At 35.4% G+C, this 15466-nt stretch overlaps 1 protein-coding gene across 2 annotated transcripts in view; it reads right to left on the bottom strand.

Annotated features, from left to right (window-relative positions):
• GRID2 (glutamate ionotropic receptor delta type subunit 2) overlaps nt 1–15466 on the bottom strand; it is a 1331651-nt gene that overhangs the window by 117247 nt on the left and 1198938 nt on the right. For both annotated transcript variants that reach the window (XM_060147100.1, XM_060147101.1), the window contains one exon: nt 9676–9842. In XM_060147100.1, coding sequence (XP_060003083.1) covers nt 9676–9842 — 167 coding nt within the window. The remainder of the gene's footprint in view (nt 1–9675; nt 9843–15466) is intronic.

The raw sequence follows: 15466 nt of genomic DNA, 5'->3' as shown, positions 1-15466 counted from the left end.
ATTTTGGAAAAAGACTGAAAACCTTATCGGAACAGAAATCCCACCACACTTAGTTTCAGGGTGCTGGCTCCTCCCATCTTATCTCCCTGTCTTACCATGGAACATTGGTAAGAACATCATCAAGGCACAATTTTTATATACATTTTCTGAGACCAGTAACATGTAAAATAAAAACATGTTGAATTTCAATAGTTAAATTGAAATTTAACTATTTAAAATAGTTTAAATAGTCACTAACATTAAAATAGTTAGTGACTATTTAAAATAGTCACTAACATTATTTCAAACATAAATAGCTTCATAAAGTGACAGGTATAGAATGGATTATCAAGAAAAAAGGTGAATGCACGCTTTGAGGTATATTTCTTTTTGAAGTTAAAGCAAGGAACTATACTCATTAAAACAAAAATCATTGTTGCCTCTGTTAGATATTATTCTGGACTACATAGACTCATAAATATTATTCCATATGGAAATCTTATATTTTTATCTTAGCCATAATTTAGTTCCAGAAATAGTACAGCCAGCCTCCTGTATTCTACACCCACGGATCCAACCAACCAAAGATTAAAAATATTTGAAAATAAATTTCAGGAAGTTCCCCAAATCAAAACTTGAATTAGTTGTATGCCAGCAACTATTTACATAGCATTTACATTGTATTTACAACTATTTACATAGCATCTACATTGTATTAGGTATTATAAGTAATCCTGAGATGAGTTAAAGTATGCAGAAAAAAAGAAAGTATATGGGAGGATGTGTGTAGGTTATTTGAAAATATTATGCCGTTTTACATAAGGGACCTGGGCATCCATGGATTTTGGTATCCATGGGGGTCCTGGAACCAATCCCTTGTGGATACCGAGGCATGACTGTAGGTTCTGTTTCATATTAGTTAGCATTCAACATGTGATTAGTCAATCTGGCCAATTATGAAGTTAGTTTTTTTCTAGCTGCTTAAAGAACTATGAAATGAGATGGATAAAAGGCAATTATGGATTCCTCCCATTAAAAAGTCATGATGAATGAAAACCTCCATGAAGGAAGAATTAAAGTTTTGGCCAAGTATAGTCTTAAGCTATTTGTAGCAAAACAAGATAAAAGGGAGGGAAAACAATTACAGTATCCTCCCACAGCTTTCAATTTTCAATACTTGTACTGTTTACTTCTGATCAGCTGATGCAAGGCAGCTTCAGTTGCAAATGGATCTGCCCCCTCAGCATAATGGGAGACTCTGCTGGCGTGCAGATTCTGAAAGTTACCTGAATTTCAGGGGAACTAAAATGCCATTCAGTATCTTAATGTGAGAGAAGGCAGCTCCAGGAGCAGCATGAAGGCACTTTGGATGCTTGCTACCATGGTGCACACGGAGGCGTGTGTGTTTAGGGAAGTGCGAGTGGGAACTACGGCATTACGGTGTTTGACAGCATGAGTTCGAACCTGGCTCTGCAACTTATTAGCCTTATGTCCTTGGAAAACTGCTCAGCTTTTCTGTGACTCAGTTTCCTCATCTGTAAAAGGAAGTTAATCATGGTATTTACCTTTTATGGTTATTAGGAGGATTGAATGACTTAATATAGTTAGGGCACTTAGGTAGCACCTGGTTGGCTCATAGTAAGCCTTTAATGAATGTTAGCTATTATCTTAGGCTATAGTATAGTTTCTCTGTAAGTTAAGGATAACATAATCCATAGCGTTCTATCCGTCACTTGTGCTACTTTTTCTGCATGTCTATAAAGTAGTGATAATTTAAAAAGCTGATGCAGGGGACGCGGGTTCGTGCCCTGGTCCGGGCGGATCCCACATGCCGCGGAGCGGCTGGGCCCGTGAGCCGTGGCCGCTGAGCCTGCGCGTCCGGAGCCTGTGCTCTGCAACGGGAAAGGCCACAACAGTGAGAGGCCCGCGTACCGCAAAAAAATAAAAAAGTAAAAATAAAAGGAGATTGAATTTTTAAAACAGTAAAAAATGTCTTGGGGCTGAGTCTGATGTACTAGTTGTTAAATGTATTTACTAGGTAATATCCCTGGCTCCTTTATGTAAGATACAAATGTGCTTCTTAAAACATTTATTTTACTAATAAATTTTAGAGCTAAAAATTTTTAACAAAGAGAACTGACAGAACAGGGTAGGATGGAACACTGGACTGGCAGCCTGGACTTGTCATCCCCAGGGCATGTCCTGACCAAGGGTTAGACTGTGGGCAAGTCACCCAAATTCCCTTCCTGGTTTCACATATGCAAAATTAGGGAGTTTATCTAAATGCATGCCAGAGTCGCATTCATGTCTCATATTTTAAGGTTGTTTCTTCTATCAACATAGTTATCATGGGAGCTCATGTGCTTATTCCCATGTTGTTACTATGCTTACAGTATTTTAAGGGTCTATAAAAAAAGTAGCACATTTTTGATTATCCTCAATGATATCAAATTTTCCCTTTAAAAGGAGATTGAGGGCTTCCCTGGTGGCGCAGTGGTTGAGAGTCCGCCTGCCGATGCAGGGGACACGGGTTTGTGCCCCGGTCCGGGAAGATCCCACATGCCGCAGAGCGGCTGGGCCCGTGATCCATGGCCGCTGAGCCTGCGCGTCCGGAGCCTGTGCTCCGCAACGGGAGAGGCCACAACAGTGAGAGGTCCGCATACCGCAAAAAAATAAAAATAAAAGGAGACTGAATTTTTAAAACAGTAAAAAATGTCTTGGGGCTGAGTCTGGTGAGTAAAATGGGTCGTTTGAATAGAAAAACTGTGATGTAGGTATAATGGAATAAGAGTGTTTTTGAGAGAGGCTTATAATTGACTCTGGAGGGTGTGTGTGTGTGTGCCTGAGTGTGTGTGCATCCACGTGTATGCATGAATGTGTGCTTTGAAGTGCAATACACATTTAACCTTTTAAGTTCTGCAATGCTGTGTTATAAACTCAGCCTTTAGTCTCACCTAATTTATACCACTATAATAACTATGCTTTTTGAAAACAACTGCCTTTTGAATGAAATGATACTTACTCAGATCTAGAAACAGCACAAATCTTATTTTTAAAAAAGGCTAATCCAACTTGCTTCCTGCAAAGCAGCTTGGTCCAATGTCGCAGACTCATTATCCAGCTGAAATACTGCTTTGTGTCTTGCACTAGTCATCTATCTTCTCTGTACCTCAGTACTTTTCTCAAAAAAATCTAATAAAGATTCTTGTTTATAAACGGTACTCTCTTGTACCTTGGATGAAGTGTTCCCCAAATGCTGTATGATGTAAGTACAAGGAAAACAGAATCACGTTAACACTTCAGAATCTACTCCATGAGATTGCACTGCCTGATGGCTGAGTTTGTGTTCAGCAGTGAGAATGTTATGTGCTTAAGGGTAAAGTCTTGTCATTTTCTTAAAATTTCGCTACTGCTTTGCAAGATTAATAAAACTAATCTCAAATTATATAGTAGCATATATGATAAATATTTTTGAAATATTCACATACTGGAAATATCATCAACGGTACTTATACCTCCATTTATTTAGACCAAATACTGCAATAAATGTAAATCACTTTGGTTCTCCACTGGAAGCAGCAGTCAGAGTGATTGGTAAACCCCACAGGATGTTAGTCATAAAAATAGCTCCATCAGGATTCAGGAAACAGAAAAAAGTGACAAAAAAGCTACCTCACTTTTTCTCTTTCATTGAAGTTCCCTAAATTCAGCATTCTAAATTTAAAACAGATGTTTTAAACGGGGATTGCTTTGAAATATGAATAGTACATTCTTTTCAGTGGTTTCCAGAGGCTATTCCTTGTTTAATATATGCATATTACATGAGAAAAGAAAATGATTTCCTTCATTTAAATGTTAAAATGTATATTATTGTCTTAAATAAAAATATATGTATAAACATATATTAGTATTTTCTTCTATTATCTCCCTTTGAAAGTGAACCTTCAATGTTCCCTCTGGTTTTGCAGCTCCTCAAACATATTTTCTTACTTTATATAAACATGTGCATCTAAACTATCTATTTTTCTTGATCTAGAACAGTGAATGTGATGAAATCAGTTGGTTTTAGCACTGTGTATGTGTGTGCGCGCGTGCGTGTAAGTGTTGGTATATACAGTTGACCTTGAACAATGTGGGGTTAGCAGTGCTGACCTTCCTCATAGTAGCAAATTTGCATGTAACTTATGTTATAGGGGTATCCTAGGTTCCTCCTTATCTGAGGTTCCTCCATGTCTGCCATTCTGCATCCCGGGATTCAACCAACAGTGAATCATGTAGTACTATAGTATGTACTATTAAAAAAAATCCGTGTATGAGTGGGCCTGAGCAGTTCACACCCATGTTGTTCAAGGGTCAACTGTATATATAATTAAAAAAATAATATCTGGTGTGTGACAGAGAAGAACAATACTACTAGGGATATATAAACATGATTTGAGCAACTATAGAACAAAAATCTGTAAGCCAGAAGATTGTTTGACATATCAAAGTATCTACTAAGTAGTGGATTATCATGTTGTTTTAAAATACCCATTACTTTTCTAGAAATAATTTTCCAGTTGGTTTTACTTGGAGGTGAAATAGAGCTTATGCAAAACTTGTAATAGATGAACAAGAAGGAAAAATAAGAGTTGGAAGAAGAAAAGAGTGGGCTGTTTATGGCCACTTGGATCTGCACATCCTTCCCCTTTCAGATTCCTGGATTATATGTACTCCTCTGATTTCCACCAAGTCTTGTCCATCCCTCTTCAAACTGTACCTTTTTTCTAATCTTTTCTCCTTCTCATTGAGAATATTCTCACTGCTTAACAGCTGGAATACTACACCGCCTTGTAAATGGCCTTCCTCAGTTAAACTCTGTCTTCGTCTAACCCAACACCTGGGACCCTTCAAATACTCCTTTCTCTAGACAGTCTCCTCTTCAGAGCCCCACAAAGCTCGTGAGGACACAAGCTCTAAGCTGTGTTTGAGTCCTAGCTCTACTTGTCATTAATGTGTGACTTTGTAAGATACGTAACTCTGAGTCTCAGTTTCCTGAAATTTATAAATGCAATTAATAAATGCCCAATTCACAGAGTTGTGGTGAGCATTATATGAAATACATCAAGTGTTTAGCATAGTATATACTTATTAGACAGCAGCTATCAATATTCTGGTGTATCACATTTAATTTTCGCTTCTCTACCTGTATTCACCTGCCAACATTCTCTCCAGTCAAGTTGTTCTTTCTCACTGTCCTTTCACTACACGACGACTGTTTTCACTTGTTATTTCATGTTTTTCTGAGTTTCATGTTTTTCTTACCTGTACCCGTCCCCATATCCAAATTCTATTTTCCCTTGAAGTCTTCCAGCTCAAGTCTAATAAAATCTTTTCTATCCTACTCAGCAATGATTTCCTTTTCTCTAATTTTTTCAGCATTGTCTATATAATGCAGTTTAATGTATAACTTCATATTACTTAATGTTGACATATGTATCTTGATAATGTCACTCCTGCTCTCAAAGTGGAGGGACTGTAAATATTTTGTATGTCTAAAGAGAAAACAATTAATTTGTTTGTTTGACTTCGGGTTATATCCTTCCAGCCAACCAAGTGCAGAGTTTTAAGCCAGTTGGTGACTTATTTTGGAGCTGCTATAGGCAATCAGTGGAGGCTGCTTTTTTCTCTTCCTGAAAAGGGAAAAAAGTGCTTAGAAAGCTGGGAAATAAAAGGATTAGAGCTCTATGATTTTAAGTTAAAGAAATATTTTCTACTTTCCTTTTTGGAATGAAAGTATAAAAATTCTTACAGCTGTGAGTGGAAAGAAAGGTGGACATGTGATGTTTGTTTTCTCTTTCTTGTCAGTTTTACTAATCATTGTATGAAAAATTAGAGAAACCAAGATAAACAGAAAATTATTATGATAAAAGATAGAAGACTTTTTAATATCAAGTAAGCACAAAGGATAAGTACTCAACATATTTGATTATAAGTAAATAGGATCATCTTTGAGCACAAAGTTAGGTAGATCTTTTATTCATTCATCAAATATTTACTGAATGCTTACTCTATGCAGGCATGAGGTAGGCACTGGAAAAAGACTATATCCAAGTAGTTCAAAACTAAACAAATAGGGCTTCCCACCCTCAGTTTCTGTGTCTATAAAATGAGGATAATAATAGTACTTACCTCATGTAAGAACTCAGGGTCTGGTACACAGTAAGCATTATACAGTATGTTTTATATTATTTTTATAAGCTTTTAAAAGAAAGATAAGGGAAGACAAGGTGCATGAACACCAAAAAACTAAACATCGAAGTAGAAAATTTCAAAACTTTCCAGTTTTGTTGCTTTTTTGTGATTCTGAGCAAGTTATTTACCCCTTTGGACTAGTTATCCCTGGTAAAAAAGGGAACTACTGTTCATTCCATTTCTAAAAATTCTGAAATTCTGTGATTAGGTTGAAATATTGTATATGCATCTTTGCCACTCTCCATGAATTCAACAAAATCATTCTCCATGCAGTTTGAAATATGTCCTTGTTTTTGTGCCACTAGGTGGTTCTATTCCCAAAGTTTAGGGTTAGCAGCCAACAGGCGAAAAGGGACTCTTTTATTGATGAAGCATAAAATTAAACTCATGAGTTAGTTACTCCTTGACACCCACTAAGATTTGAGAACAGGGGTGAGCTTGTACTAAATGCTCAATAAATATTTTTTGTTATCTTTTTAGCCTTATGAATAGTTAAGGTTCTAAGATCGACACTGGAACTAATTTTATTAACAGCATAACGATATCACTCTGAAAAATTCAGTTCTCTTCCATTCACAGATGTCTTTAATGTAACAACTTTTGATGATTTTATTATACTAAGAACTATTATGAGACAAAGGCCACAGAAAACATTTGATGAACAAATAGTGTCAGAGAATTCATTGTAAATATTACCCACCACACTAGTACTCTGACCCATATATCTGGTGAGATATATAAATTCTTTAATTTCTGCTACCAAATTATCTAGTATCTGTAGAGACCAACGAAACAGAATTCTTCTATCCAAATCTATAGTCATATATTGTAGCACTTATTGGTCCTTAAAAGTCACTCCTGTACATGTCCACTCGCATACAATTGCACAAGTGAGCATATCACTACAGCCTATGCCTCTGATGCCTGACATGATGCTTGCCAAAGCTCAGGACCATCCACTCAGTGTATGTACTTGTAGACTAATAACTCTAATAACTGTGCACTAATATGCAAGTGTGTAATCAAGAAATAGACAACATTTCATATGATTGTTCTGAAGTCATTAAAATGTAAAGCATACAAGATATTGGGCAGATAGCAGGTAATAAACGTAGTTACTATATCATTATATAATATTTATTACATATTAAAGTACTTTGATATCTAATATGTGTGGTATAGGCACATAGTTACTTGAGATATAATTAGTATTTACTTATTAAAAATCACTCTGAATACTGTCATTTCACTGAATATAATCACATGAGCAATCAGCGATCTAGTTTAACTAGTGGTCCAGGATAAGTTGTTGTAGTAAAGCTATTTATAATAATTTCTAAAGTATAATACAATGATTAAGTGTGATGGTCTCTATAACTTTTAAATTAGTTAATAAAAAGGAGTTCTTTTTTCCCTGATGGCTATAGCAAAAGGGAATGAATGCAGACATTTTCTGGGTTCAGGGAGAGAGTTCAGGTGATAGATTAACGCTGCACATATGTATAGAGGGGGGCTGGCCAGATCGTGTTTCTTTCCTCTCTCTTCCTCCAGATATGTCCAGGGGACTAGAATGCAGAGTGTCATTATTAAGGAACTCCACAGAGAAGGACAATTTAAATTGTCAACATCCATGATGCTAATCAAAGGAAAAATAATGCTCATTGCTTAATATTGTGTTTTAGTAGTTCAATGAAATATATTCACTCAGAATTAAAATCTCTGTAAGGTAAAACACCACATGGATAATAAGAAATAGAACATTTGGTGTGATTGATTAAATACTTCTTTAATTGCTATTATGTTTGTGTATTGATTTTATTGGTTTCATTTTTTTTGGCATAAAATACCCAGAAATCAGGTCTGGAAACAAAAAATATCTGTCGTGAAGAAAAAGCCAATTAACCGCAACTAAGGAATAAACCATCCTTTTCCTGATGACCTGGTTCATGTTAAGGATCCATTAAACTTCTCTGCTGGTCTTTTACCATAAAACCCTGGCATTCCCTTCATTCCATTATGCTTTCCATCCTCTCTTCTAAATTCATAAAAGCAATGGTGTGCCTCTTCTAACAAGTAGAAGAACAATGGTGGTCCCTGGGACGAGAAGCTGCGTAGAGACCTGCAGTTGACCCGCAACTCGCAGCAGAATTCAGCCAAATCACAGCTCTTATGTTCCATCAATGAGAAATAACTTTTTTCTTTTGATGTGGACCATTTTTAAAGTCTTTATTGAGTTTGTTACAATATTGCTTCTGTTTTATGTTTTGGATTTTTGGCCGCGAGGCATGTGGGATCTTCGCTACCTGACCAGTGATCAAACCTGCACCCCCTGCATTGGAAGGCGAAGTCTTAACCACTGGACCACCAGGGAAGTCCTGAGAAATAACGTTTTTAAAGTCACTGATTTGGGTTGTTTGCTACACAGAAAAGGTGCTAATGTAGGACCCTAGAGTTAATTTAATATCTTCATTTGCTGATAAAGAGAGAGGCCTAGGTTTTTAGTTAGCTAACAGAAGAGTTATAACATAAATTTGGACTACTGACTTGTTTTGTTAAACACAAAATGCCTGGCTTTTTGTTATCTTGAAATTTGGAGGAATACAACTCAAATAGTTTAAAATTGGGGGCCTTAGTACTACCTAGAGTACTACCCAGTACTGCTCTCTTTCATCCGGCTTTAGCTTTTAGAAAATAGGTACACAAATATCTAGTAATAAATCAAATAAATCAGTGGCAAATAGAACATACTTCTACCTGAAAGATATTTCTGTCTCTTAGGTCCAACCTTGTTCGGTAGTAGAGATAATAAAATGCAGTGATCTTGTAAATTCCTTTCAGGCCCAAGTCTTTCATCTACATCATTAATATAAAATATACATTTAAAATTTTCTTTCTTAAACAACTTATAATAGAAAATTCTGATTTGAGGATGAGTATAATTTCTTAATAAACTGTCTTCTAAATTTCCATGACAAAGTTTCACGTATACTTTGACACCAATGACAGACTCTAAAATTTTTACTCTTTTCCTTTGCAACATTGATATGGAAACATCCCTATAAGTATGTACTTCAAAACTTTAACCTGGTCCTGAAGTTTATTTTATGCTTTGGTGTTTTTAGAAAGGAATTAATTTTGCTAACTCTATGACAGTTTTAGCCCCTAAAAATTCAAAGGCTAAACTCTATTAAGTTTTTATTTTATTTTGTGTATCAGTTTTTTGAGAATAACCAGTTATATGCAGCAGTAACTTTTCCCTTTTTATGCGAAAAATAATACTTTAGTACATGCTTTAGGAAATGTCTTATCGAACAATCACTTATAATTCCCTTTTGTTGTTGTTGTTTACTGTGGTTTTCCAAACAAAGAAAACAAAATGTAGTAAACTAAATGGAGTAACCAAGTGGATTTTCCTTTTTCTATATTTCCTCTCTTCTTATTTGGACCACACACAAATCTTACCTTTGTGAAAAAACATCCCGGTAAGGACTGCCATGCTGCAATGCAATTCCATATCCTCGATCAGCAACAGTATTCCCAATGGTGTAAAAGGAGCAGTCTGGGTCATTGATAGCCACGTATTCCAATACAGCTGCATCCCATACAAAAGCATAATTTCCATATTTTACCTGTGCAAATATGGAGAACAAAAGAAGAAAATAGGATTTAAGGTTGGAATTTTAAGTCATATAGACAGGATAAAAAATGTTACACTGGTATATATTTAATTGTGCAAAAAATTAATAGGACCTGTATTTCAAACTAAACACCTATTCTGCATGAGAATTTGGCTTCTGGTTCATTTACAGCTCTGTTCTCTTGTAAATGTAATAAAGTTGGAATGTAAAATGACGCCTGAGTAGTAAATGTCATCTGAACTGGGAGAACAGTAAATGCAGGAAAGGAAACCATGTCACTGAGCTTCTCTGAGTGCAGTAATTCTTATAGCTGGTCTTGTGTCTTTGGGGACCCTGGAAATTGTGCTTTTGGAGTTGTTACAAGAGATATTGACTCCTTTGGATTATTAGGCTTCCAAGCCAGATAGGCTTTTGCACCCACCCAATATGGGTATCATCTTCTTGCCTGTGATGTATATTCTAAATGAATTCTGCAAGTAAAACTCACACTGAAGAGAAATAACTAACACTGGCCTGCTGGCAAGATATATTTCTTGTCCTTCTAAGTTAATCTGTTGCCAAGTGTGACCTATGGTAATCTTGTAGCCAAACTTGGTGGGCATTGCGATAAGGAAAAAAATAATTATACAACCTTGTCTATCACCATGTAGGGAACATGACTTTATTCTGGGTTGTTTACAATATCTTTTAGTGATTATCTTTTTTTCCCTCAGTAACCTAAGTCAAATTTTATCAAAAATAAATACTGATATTAATAAAGTTAATTTAGAAAATTATTACATATATAGAACTTAATGAATTCATAAAATAAACAGAACTAATAATTAAATCAAATATTCAGTTTGTTTATTTGCTTATTTATTTGAGGGGAAAGTAATTTCTTGGTAAATCTGATTAGGGAAAAAGAAAAAATGTATAAGTACAGGTAGAGGGAATGATGTCAGCAAAATGGGTGAACAGGAGGTCCCTCACTTCATAACCCCAGAGAAATGACAATTTGGCAGCCATCCACAGACAAAAGTGCCTTTGTGTGAGCCTTGGGACCCAGGCTGCAAAACTCTGGTGGAGTCTAAAACTGACAAAGAATGCTTTCAGAAGGTAGGCCTGTACTCCAGTGGCCGGTTGGTTAACTGTGGTCCTGGCTGCAGTCCTAGAAACAGCCCTACTTCCCTGTGGACTCTGCTCTAGATATGTAAAGGTAACAGGTAAGGATGTCCATTCTCATCACTTCTATTCAATACAGTACTGGAAGTTCTAGCCAGAGTAATTAGATAAGAAAAAAAATCCACATTTGAAAGGAAGAAGTGAAATTATCTCTATATGCAGATGACATGATCATATGTGCAGAAAATCCTAAAGAGTATACAAAAAACTACTAAAACTAATAAACAAATTCAGTCAAGTTAGAGGACACAAAATAAACATACAAAAAATTGTGGCATTTCTATACACAAACAGTGAACTATCTGAAAAGGAAATTAAGAAAATCCCATTTACAAAACAACAAAAAGAATAGAAGAAACTAAACCAAAGAGGTGAAAGATTTGTACAGTGAAAATTACAGTAATGAAGGGAATTAAAGAGGACACAGATAAATGGAGAAACATCTTATGTTCACGGATTGGAAAAATGTTGTTAAAATATCCTGACTACCCAAAGTGATATACAGATTCAATAAAATCCCTATCAAAATTCCAATGGCATTCTTTACAGAAATAGAAAAAACAATCCTAAAATTCATATGTAACCACAAAAGACCCAAGATTACCAAAGCAAACTTGAGCAAGAAGAACAAAGCTGGAGGCATCATGCCTCCTGATTTTAAAATATGTTGCAAAGCTATAGTAATTGAAACACTATGGTACTGGCATAAAAACAAACATATAGTTCAAGGGAGCAAAATAGAGATCCCAGAAACAGATCCACACATTTATGGTCAACTAATCTTCTGAAAGGATGCCAAGAACACATAATAGGGACAGGATAATCTCTTCAATAAATGAAGCTGGGAAAACTGGATATCCACACAGAGGAAATGAACTTGGAATGCTATCTCACACCATATACAAAAATCAACTCAAAATGGATTAAAGACTTAAGCATAGGACCTGAAACTGTAAAATTCCTAGGAGAAAACACAGGGTAAAAGCATCTTGACATTTGTCTGGATAATGATTTTTGGATATGACATGATCAAAAACATAGGAAACAAAAGCAAAAACAGACAAATGAGCTATCAAACTAAAAAGCTTCTGCACAGCAAGTGAAATAATCAACAGAGTGAAAAGGCAGGCTATAGAATGGTAAAAAAATATTTGCAAACTATATATCTGATAAGAGGTTAATGTCAAAAAAAAATAGGGAACTCCTATGACTCCATAGCAAAAACATAAAACTTGATTAAAAAATGGGAAAAGGACATTTCTCAAAAGAAGACATACAAAAGGCCAAAAGATACACGAAAAGGTGCTCAATATTACTAATCATCAGGAAAATGCAAATCAAAACCACAATGAGATATCATCTCAAACTTGTTAGAATGGCTATTACCAAAAATGACATGACATGTCATTTGAAATGAAATGACAAGACTAAGCGAGGAGATGGAGAAAAGGGAATCCTTGTACCCTGTTGTTGGGGCGTAAATTGTTACGGCTAGTAGGGAGGCTCCTCAAAAGATATAAAAACAGAACTACCATACGATCGGGTATATATCCAAAAGAAATGAAATCAGGATCTCAAAGATATATATGCACTCCCAGGGTCATCACAGCATTATTCATAATAGCCAAGATACAGAAACAACTTAAATGTTCATCAACAGATGAATGGGTAAAGAAAATGGATAAATAATAATGAATATACAATGGAATATTATTCATCTTTCAACAAGAAGGAAATTCTGCCATCTGCAACAACATGGATGAACCCAGAGGACATTATGCTAAGTGAAATAAACCAGACACAGAAAGACAAACACTACATGATCCCACTTACATGTGGAATCTAAAATAGTCAGACTCACAGAAGCACAGAGTAGAATGGTGGTTGACAGGGGCTGGGAGGTGGGAGAAATGGGGAGATGGGGGTCAAAGGATACAAAATCTCAGTTATGCAAGATGAATACGTTCTGGAGATTTAACATACAGCATGGTGAGTAGAGTTAACAATACATGGTATTACATATCTGAAATTTGCTAAGAGGGTATATCTTAAGTGTCCTTATGACAAGAAACCATAACTATGTGAGATGATGGATGTGTTGATCAGCCTTATTGTGGTGATCATTTCATAATGTATACTTAGATCAAAACATCAAGTTGTGTACCTTAAATATATATAGTTTTTTGGGCAGTTGTACATCAATAAAGTTAAAAATACAGATAGTTAGAAATTGGAAATGAAATAAAATATTCAGAAAGATGTTCAAAAATAATTGTATACATGATTCTATAGGAATAAAATTAAAATACCAATAATGTTGATAATTTCCTGGAGAAAGAGAAATTGCCAAATTTTCTCAAGTAGAAGTAAAAATGTCTCTAGCACAAAGAAAGAGCTAAATTAACCTTGATACTAAAATATGAGAAACCTCCAAAAATCTCAGTCTTGTTCTCCCCAAAATATCAGCAAACTGATTTTCATGGTATAGCAGAAGAAAAATGTAGCATTATTAAACAAAAACTAGCAACACTGCTTCAGTATTAGGAAAGTTATTGGGATAATATATATTATACACGAGGCTTTATAAAATTTTTAAATGATCTTTCAACAGACACCAAAAAGATATCTGACAAAATTGAAAACCATTACTTATCTCCTATCTATCTATCTATCTATCTATCTACCTATCTTGTAATGCACAAATAAAAAGTTTCTTCTTTAATGATGTATAGAACAGAATAACTACCTCAAACAAGCAGCACATCTTTTGGAAACTGAAACTCTAATGGCATTACCATCAAAGCCAAGAAAATGGTGCCTACTTTACCCCCCAAACTTAACATGATTGTGATCATTTTAGCCTATGCAATAAAGCAGGAAACAAATTCTGATTTCAAGCTATTGGGACAAAATTATCATTATTTGATGACATACTTATGAAGTCCACAAGAATCAATGGAAAAAATAATAGAAAATGGAGATGTGGTACATATATACAATGTAATATTACTCAGCCATGAAAAGGAACAAAATTGGGTAATTTGTAGAGATGCGGTTGGACCTAGAGTCTGTCATACAGAGTGAAGTAAGTCAGAAAGAGAAAAATAAATATCGTATACTAACATATGTGTGTGGAATCTAGAAAAATGGTACAGATGAACCTATTTTCAGGGCAGGAATAGAGATGCAGATGTAGGAAATGGACGTATGGACACGTGGGGGGTATGGGGGGTGGGATGAATTGGGAGATTGGGATTGATGTACATGCACTGCTATGTGTAAAACAGATAGCTAGTGGGAACCTGCTGTATAGTGCAGGGAGCTCAGCTCGGTGCTCTGTGGTGACCTAGATGGATGGGATGGGTGGGGGTGGGAGGGAGATCCAAGAGGGAGGGGATACATGTATACATATAGCTGATTCACTTCATTGTACAGCAGAAACTAACAAACGCTGTAAAGCAACTATACCCGAATTAAAAAAAAAAAAGAAAAGAAAGATTTCAACATATAGATTGGTTATAAACAGATATATGAAAATCAACTGCTTTTCTATTAACACATCAATAAGAGATAATATATAATTTGACTAAAAATATCCATTTATACTAAATACAAATATCTGGAATAAATTTAACCATAAATGAGTAGGATTGTATACAGAAATCTTCAACACATGACCGAAGAAGACTTGAACTCATTTCTAGATAAGATGTAACATATTCCTAAAAGAATAGATGCACAATTGTAAAAGAAATGTCAGTTTTCCTCATGTTATTTGATACTGAATGCAATCTAAGCAAAATGTCCAAAGAATGTCTTAGGACTTATTAAAATCTTTGCATATTTACTTGGAAGAAAATAGACGAGAATAGCAAAAAATTTTGAAAATAAAAAATGACTGGAGACAGAATATTAAATAGTGAAACATGCTATAAAGCTTAAAAATAAAACAGCACAGAACTTATTTGAGAATAGAAAATTGGCAGAATAGACATAAAAGCTTACAGAACTGATAAAAGTATACAAATGTCATATATAGACTGTATTACAAAGACTGCAATCCAAATCAGTGTGGCAAATAAGAAATATTTTTAAAAAGATAGTAAGTTATTATTTTAAAAGGTCAGGATCAAAGCACTATGTCACACCATACACAAAATAAATTCCTATAGTGTAAAACATTAATTATAATGGACATAGAACCCAAACTTTAAAAATCCACAGAACTGGAAGAACATGTAAGACTGTATTTTCTTTTTTGTTTGTTTGTTTTTTTTGTGGTACGTGCGCCTCTCACTGTTGTGGCCTCTCCCGTTGCGGAGCACAGGCTCCGGACGCGCAGGCTCAGCGGCCATGGCTCACGGGCGCAGCCGCTTTGCGGCATGTGGGATCTTCCCGGACCGGGGCACGAACCCGTGTCCCCTGCATTGACAGGTGGACTCTCAACCACT

Source organism: Lagenorhynchus albirostris, chromosome 4 (genome assembly GCF_949774975.1).
Source record: "Lagenorhynchus albirostris chromosome 4, mLagAlb1.1, whole genome shotgun sequence".
Classification (NCBI taxonomy): Eukaryota; Metazoa; Chordata; class Mammalia; order Artiodactyla; family Delphinidae; genus Lagenorhynchus; species Lagenorhynchus albirostris.
Note: the sequence above shows the minus strand (reverse complement) of the source record. Positions and strands in the feature narration are given on the sequence as shown.